This window comes from Geospiza fortis, unplaced genomic scaffold (assembly GCF_000277835.1).
Source record: "Geospiza fortis unplaced genomic scaffold, GeoFor_1.0 scaffold217, whole genome shotgun sequence".
Lineage (NCBI taxonomy): Eukaryota > Metazoa > Chordata > Aves > Passeriformes > Thraupidae > Geospiza > Geospiza fortis.
This window is the reverse complement of record NW_005054392.1, coordinates 1,955,096-1,962,334: the sequence shown is the minus strand read 5'-3', so window position 1 is coordinate 1,962,334 and position 7,239 is coordinate 1,955,096. Positions and strand designations below refer to the sequence as shown.

At 42.2% G+C, this 7,239-nt stretch overlaps 1 protein-coding gene across 1 annotated transcript in view; it reads right to left on the bottom strand.

Moving 5' to 3' along the window:
- Nucleotides 1-3,127: 3,127 nt before the first annotated feature.
- Nucleotides 3,128-7,239, bottom strand: part of LOC102037330 (serine/threonine-protein kinase Sgk1) — a 5,545-nt gene continuing 1,433 nt past the window's right edge. The window contains exons 5-12 of the mRNA XM_005425659.2: nt 6,933-7,016; nt 6,700-6,831; nt 6,302-6,414; nt 5,982-6,105; nt 5,540-5,635; nt 5,269-5,424; nt 5,079-5,168; nt 3,128-4,357 (exon numbers count right to left, since the gene is read on the bottom strand). Coding sequence (XP_005425716.1) covers nt 4,190-4,357; nt 5,079-5,168; nt 5,269-5,424; nt 5,540-5,635; nt 5,982-6,105; nt 6,302-6,414; nt 6,700-6,831; nt 6,933-7,016 — 963 coding nt within the window. The 3' untranslated portion in view covers nt 3,128-4,189. The remainder of the gene's footprint in view (nt 4,358-5,078; nt 5,169-5,268; nt 5,425-5,539; nt 5,636-5,981; nt 6,106-6,301; nt 6,415-6,699; nt 6,832-6,932; nt 7,017-7,239) is intronic.

Genomic DNA, 7,239 nt, shown 5'->3' with positions numbered 1-7,239 from the left:
GGACATGAGGAGCTGCAGAAGCGACTGCACACAGCCGCAGGTGACCACAGGGACACGCGTGGGGACCATACCCTGGCACTGCAGTGCCCCCCGGACCTGCGCAGGGGAGCCAGCAGCTACCGCATTTCAGTCTCTCACAGAAGAGACCGACCTTTCAGAGCCTGGCCTGACTCTCAGCAATTGCTGAACAAATTGTACAGACCTGTATTAATTGTTTGAAGATTGCTATTTCAGATAGGGGTTGTTTTTTTCCCCCTCATTTTTGGAATGTTTTGGAAACATTTTTGCAGAAATTTTCCGTAACCAGGCCTAGCCAGCATGGAAAATTTTATCCCGATCTTGAAATGTAGGCCTTCATAGCCGGAACTGCAACTGTGGGGAGCATCAGAAAGCATCTTTACTGTGAGCTGTCATAGCAGCCCTACCAGGGTAACTACAGCAACGTGGTATCACATAAACATCTATAGATCTGGTACTGTGGTTAAATAGGAACATAATATTCTGCAACATTTCATTTCTCAGGAGAGTCCAGATGGGCCCGGATTCATCTCACCTACCCTCAGGTACCCTAGTTAAGATGCTGAATTAAGGCCACTAGCCAAAGCTGTTTTCTGAGCAGCATCCCTCATTTCTAGCACCTGTCTGTAGAAATGTTTCACTAGAGATGCAAGGCTGTACTAGAGTCTTGTTTTCTTTCATTAATTTCTCCAGGCTCATTATAAGTCTACAGAGGGTAGGCATAAACTACTTTTTAAGAATTTTTGGGGGGAGAGACAGGAACTTCCTGCTTAATTTGCTTATTGTCCAGTCTGTCCTCCAGTCTGCTAAGTATAAGGAGCACAAGAAAAATAGTCACTAAGAATTTCTCTTATCTCCCTAAGGCTCATGAAACGGTTCATGGCTTTTGGTACATGGAGATAAGTAGCACATACTAAACCACGTGAGATGTCTGCATGTACGTATTTAAATTTTTTTGCATGTATTATCAATACACTCCACCCAAAGAGCTTATGAAAGCCCAAGCATGCTATGCTCGCTATGCAGAGTACAGTATAATAAGTGTTTGAAGTTTAGTTGCATTGACCATTCTGCTAAATAAAGCTATCCAAGCTGGTGGCGGTTACCACACTGCCACCAGCAGAAAGTGTGGATGACTACTTCCATTTTACAGATGAGTGAAATTAAAGTACAGATTCAGGTCATAGTCAAAACAGCTCATAACACCTATGTCACCTCTGATTTCAGGAATGCTAGCCCTTTGCTTCTCAGTGCAGAGACTTTTCTCTAAAGGAAATACAGATCTTATAGACACAGAATTCCATAAAACAAACAAAACAACAAACCCAAAACCCAGGTGACTTCCACAGATCCTTCCTACAGGCATGACTGTAATACATCAAGATCAGCAAGATCAAAATCGTGGACAACTCTTTCCCCTTTTCTACACCAAACAATTGAGGCAGCATGTGTTGAATATTCATTGCTAGCTGTTGCAGACTTCTGCAGAAAACAGCAGCAGCAAAATAAGCCTACGCATGGTAGAACATTTAGAATTACAATCAGACATTGTTTTTTAAAAGGAACCCATTAAAATAATACCCTACATCTTGGCAGAGATGAAAAGCACATGATGTACACCTTTGAGTCACTGAAGTTTTATACTTCTTCATTATTAATTGCTCCAATGGGTTTTTTTCCATGAAAACGATAGGCAGCATTTAACGTTCTGTTACCCTGGAGCTGGAGCTCTCTGCTTGCATATCTGCACACAGCACCTTGCTCATGGCTGGGAAATGTGAGGCAAAGATAATGTGTATGCACAGCTTCGTTGCTTGGCAAGTAGAGTTTCATTTTCTGTAGAGACAAATTAGCACTATATATTTTAACATCTCTAGCCTACAAAGTCACGGGCACAAAAGATGTTTCAGGAACATTATAGCAGTGGAAGACTTTGCAGAGCCTGTCAGTGCACTATTCAAAGAGTTTTTGAATGCATGAATTTGAGAGTTTGTTGGAGTTTGAGGGGGAGGTGACTGCATCTCTTTCAGATAATAACAGGATCTGAAAGGTTTCTTGGCTGCTATAAATTAGCATTTTCAGCTCTGAGTGTGGTCTCCCAGAAACAGTTCATAGCTAAAGCCATACACATTTTTCTGTTCCTACATCGAACGTATGATAAAAGCTGGAAAATTACTGCTGGCTTTTATCTCAGAAATGTAATGAATAGAAATACCACCCCTATTAGCAAATTGCTTACACTGCTGTTATCGCAGCAGCCTGAGCAACATTTGACTGTCCAACTTTTCTCAGCAACTGCTCCTCTGGATTCTCTGAATTGCTAAGACCAACAACTGAAATACCCAGTGGATAATGGGAACTGTAAAGAAGGTGCAGAGGCTCAGTTCCTCAGAGAAAAAAGCCATCCATCACCACACAAAAGAAACTGAATAGGATCACCCAAGAAGCAAGTAGGTGATCTTGCTTCTTGGCCAGAAGTCCCACTTGCAGGCCATCTGGTAGCAGTACTCTGTAATAAAAAATGAACAGTTTTGGGTAAACAGTCAGTTTTACCCCAGCTGCAAGCATATGATCAGTGAGTGAAATCCAGCTCCTGAATAGATTTTGGAACACTGGTAAACTCAGGGTACAGTGCACTGCCCTACATCACAGCAGCAAGGTTAGAAGCTCCAGGCTGGACTCCCCAACAGGAGCTGTTTCCAATGTATCACAACAGTCTGTTTCTAGTGTATGTCTTCAATGCTGTGCTAAAACATCTCCTGTCTTGGTTACCTAAGGACATCATTCAAGTGTAGCTGTGCCTTGTCCACACCAGAGAGCAGCACCTTCACTTTGCTTGAGGCAGAGAAAGTAATTCTGGGCGAATGGGAGCATTTGTACCACAAAAGAACACCCACACTACACAACCACTCCCAACACCCATAGTTGGAAGACCAAGTCATATCCACGTACTTTGCCAAGTTGTATCCATGGCAAGACTTCTATGGGTGCAGCCTGATGGAATAACCATCACACACCTAAACAAAATTATCTTAGCTGATTGGTAGCTTGGACTTATTTTAAATCTTGCTAAAACCTCTGTTTTAAAATAAGATGAAGTTCATGGAAGTATTTTTCAGGATTTTACTGCAAACCTATGGGTCTGGTCACAAAAAAATATGATACATATAACCATGTTAATTATATTACATTACAATGATGGTATACATTACAAGTAAGTCTGTAAGTTTAAATATACATCTAGAGTTACAACTGAATGTACAGATCTTTTTTACAATACATACAATCAGGAATGAAAATCCCTCAAACCCCAAGACCATAAATAATGCCCATTTTACAGATGATATCTTTTAAACTAAAAGAGAGAGAAAAAAAAAGAAACCAACAGCTTTGAGCGACTGCACAGCTGGGGCATTTTGGTCCATAAAAACCCTTTCTAAAAATAGAAATCTTTTTTCATAGCAGCAATGCTTTCTTCAAGCATTTGGATACAAGTAATTGTGAGCCCATTTCAATAATTTTAGTTGACAGTATAGATTTACAAAAGAAATTTCAAAATTACACTTAATTTATCTTCCAAATATGGAAGAAACAAACAATGCCCCACATTGTGGTATCCTGCAAGTGTCACACTGATGCTTTAAACTAAGTCCATCTGTAGTACGCAGACCACACGCATACCATTTGTTCACATAGTAAACCCACATAAATGAACTGAGAAACACACTCTGCAACAGGGAAAGCTTTGGAGCTCACAAGATCTCATCAGAAAAAAGGCACATTTCATAAAATCCTTATCACGTTCAGATAGATCTCCAGGCAAGGCTTTTCGAGCACGATTACAAAACAGCTTGTTCTTACTCCTACGATCTGCCGTAGCAGTCTATGGCAGCAGTCATTTTATTTTTTCTTTCCCAAGGAGACAGCACCACTTTGGGGGAAGAACAAATGGAAATGAAAAGCCTGTAAAGCTCATTTAGAGAGTGATGTGCTCTTCAAAAAAGCTTCCAGCAAACAGTGTAGTTGAAATTAAGGCTGCAAAGCTGCCATGGTGGAAATGTGCAAATTCTCTTTCAAGGTGACTGGTCAACTGGCAGTTCCACCAGAAGGCCAAACAAAAAATAAAAATAATAGCTGTTATTATTATTAAAAAAGAATAAAATAAAAATGTTCACAAGAAAGAGTCCACGGGTGGGGCATATGAGAAGCCCAAAAAAGCCTCAGCAGCTTCTTTGACGCTGGCAGTGATGAGGATGCTGTCTGGGGACTGGCCAATGGAGTTAGGGACTGGCTCATCTGTAAACTCCGGATCAAAGTGTCGCAGGTCACTGGGGCCGCTCTGTGGAAAGGACAGAAAAGGAATTTAGACCTTAAGATTTTGTAAGTATGCAATTCAATTCAATACGGAGACATGCACCCTTGTACAGAGACTCACAGTGTTATCACCTCAGGCACACTGTTTAGCAGCCTTTGACAGTTTTAGTTTGCCCTTTTTTGTATCCTGTTACACACTGTCTCACTAAAAACAAGATTATTCAATTTAGTATGGCTGCACTCCCACTAAGCTCATGCAACAGAAGCTAAATGCAAACATGCCACTCTGCCACACAGCAGTTTGGAGGGCAGGACTTTGATCTCCTAGTTATTAAACAAAGTTTATAAAATGCTCAGAAAATGATGGAGAACAACCTCCACAACCTGATCTCTCACTTTACATGTTACTATCTGACAAGCCAATTCTAATTCTGCCATAGGGAAGCTACTTGCTCCCTATACCTTAACTTCCCCTTTGGTAAAATGGGGAGGCTGGGCATTATTTTAGAATTGCCATGCAAATGAAGCATGTGAGACAACAAAAAAACCAGCCAGATTTAGATGGATCATCACCAAAGAGTCAATTACCACCTGTTTTTTACTTTGTTTGGACAAACACGGGGGAGGAAAGTTCCATTCCCCAAACACACCCATCTGGCCACTTGCCCCTGGCTCCTGGGCACCCCACAAAGACAAGGGGTAGAAAGACACTCTCCATGCACTCTATAATTGGAAGTGATACGTACCACATTTGGGTTAAAAGGGGGTGTAATCTTCTTATTAATGAGATCATCCCAGTTAATTGGGGAGAAGAAGATGTGATTCTTAATCTCCATCTGTTAAGAGAGAGAAAAATAGATTAATTCAGACCCAAGCTAATGTAAACAGTATGGCCCACTCATCCTCCCGCACTGGCACTGGCCAGTTCTCACTTACAAAGTCCTCCTTGGCACCAAGTCTCTTTGTCCTGTCCTTCTGCAAGAGGCCTTCCAGGAGATGTCTAGCTGAGTTGGTGATATTTGGCTTCAGCTGCAAGGGTTTGTTCAAGATATTGTCGTACATTTCTGCGGTGTTCCGGCTGTAGAAGGGTGGCTGTGGGAAGCAGAAAAGGAGGAGTTAATGAGGCTGACAGGCAGGCATGGGGGGGTTCCTGTGGGAAAAGGTCAAGTAAGCTAGTTTGATCTGTCATGAAGGATTTGTTGCTTACCAAGCCATAAAGCATTTCATACAGGACTGCTCCAAGGCACCACCAGTCCACAGTCCGGTCATAGGGCTGCTTATGGAGAACTTCAGGAGCAAGATACTGTTTAAGAGAAGGGAAAGATCCATGTGAGCCGTAAGGATCTTTACAACCAAGAAAGCCTCCCCATTCATGAATGAAAGCAGCTTACTGAATCCCAGCAACATCTAAGCTAAAGGAAAGCTACAATATTTTTACAGACAGGCAGATGGCTTGAGAGCTGCTGTCTCCTGCTCAGCAAGCTCCATGCATCCTACATGTCCTCACTGGCAGCCCTATTATTAGAAGGCCCATAATGCCCCCTGCTCATGTAACCAGCCTTACATACACCTGGGACAAAGTCAGTTTTCACTGCTAAGAATAGCTCTCGCTGTTGCTCTGAGAGTGGGGGGCTGAGGGCTGGCCGTACCTCTGGTGTGCCGCAGAAGGTGGAGGTCGTGCCATTGTGCTCTATGTTTTCTTTGCAGAGTCCAAAGTCAGTCAAGACAATGTGCCCCTGTGAATCAAGCAGGATGTTCTCTGGCTTCAAGTCTCTGCAGGAAGAGATGAAAGAGATAAATGTTAGAGGAGGTGCAGCAAGAATATTTTAGGTGCAGCTGTTTAGAGAAGTTCACTAAGCCACCACAAAATATTAAAAGCAATCCCAAGCTCATAAGGAGCTGAACTTTTCAATGCTTATTTAACAAAGCACATGGATTTTTTCTGTACAGACTGAACAAGGCTGCTCACCGATAAACGATGTTCAGGGAGTGCAGATAGCCCAGCGCACTGGCAATTTCAGCAGCATAAAATCGGGCTCTCGGCTCCAGGAAGCAACGCTCCCTCTGGAGATGGTAGAACAACTACAGGGGACAGAGAGAACAAAGTTGTGTAAACGGCGCCAAAGCCTGCTAACAATGCACTTAATTAGACTCAACATATATAGCACGGGAGAACAATAGCAGGAAATGGCCTAAGGATCCTTTGGTAGTTCAAAACTTGGCAGGCAGAAACATTAAATCTAGTAACTTCTCCCCCATGACTTCTCCCCTTGCAACTTTTTTTTTGTATTTAAAAGGAAGGGTGAAATTGTCTACCCTACCACCACACACATGATAGGAAATACTAATGATTTTCTTACTGCTTACCTCTCCACCATTGATGTAATCCAGGACAAAATACAATTTGTCTGCAGTCTGGAAGGAAAAGTGAAGCCCGACCAGGAAGGGGTGTTTCACATTTTTCAGCAAGACATTGCGTTCTGACATAATGTGCTTCTCCTGAAAACATCAGAAATCCATTAATTTAGTACACTTGCTTAGTGATAGCAGTAAAAATGTTTTTGATGGACATTGCAATGGCATTGTGAAGGGCAGCTTACCTCCTTCTTCTTCAGGATTGCTTTTTTCTGCAGGACTTTAACAGCATAGAACTGCTCTTCAGCCTTATGCCGTGCAAGGAGAACCTGAAAGTGCATAAAATTGCAGAACTGAGTAATACTGGAATATGGAACAACTTGTAAACACAACCAACAACAAGCCTCTACTTTAGCTTCTGAGCACTGCCACATCCCTCTGGCTCAATGTGCAAGCCCTTAGCTGGAAATGCCTGACACTGTTACCATTCTGGCAGAATTATCTAGCCCAAAGATATTACATCTAGTTCCTTTCTCTTCCAAAAGCCAAGTA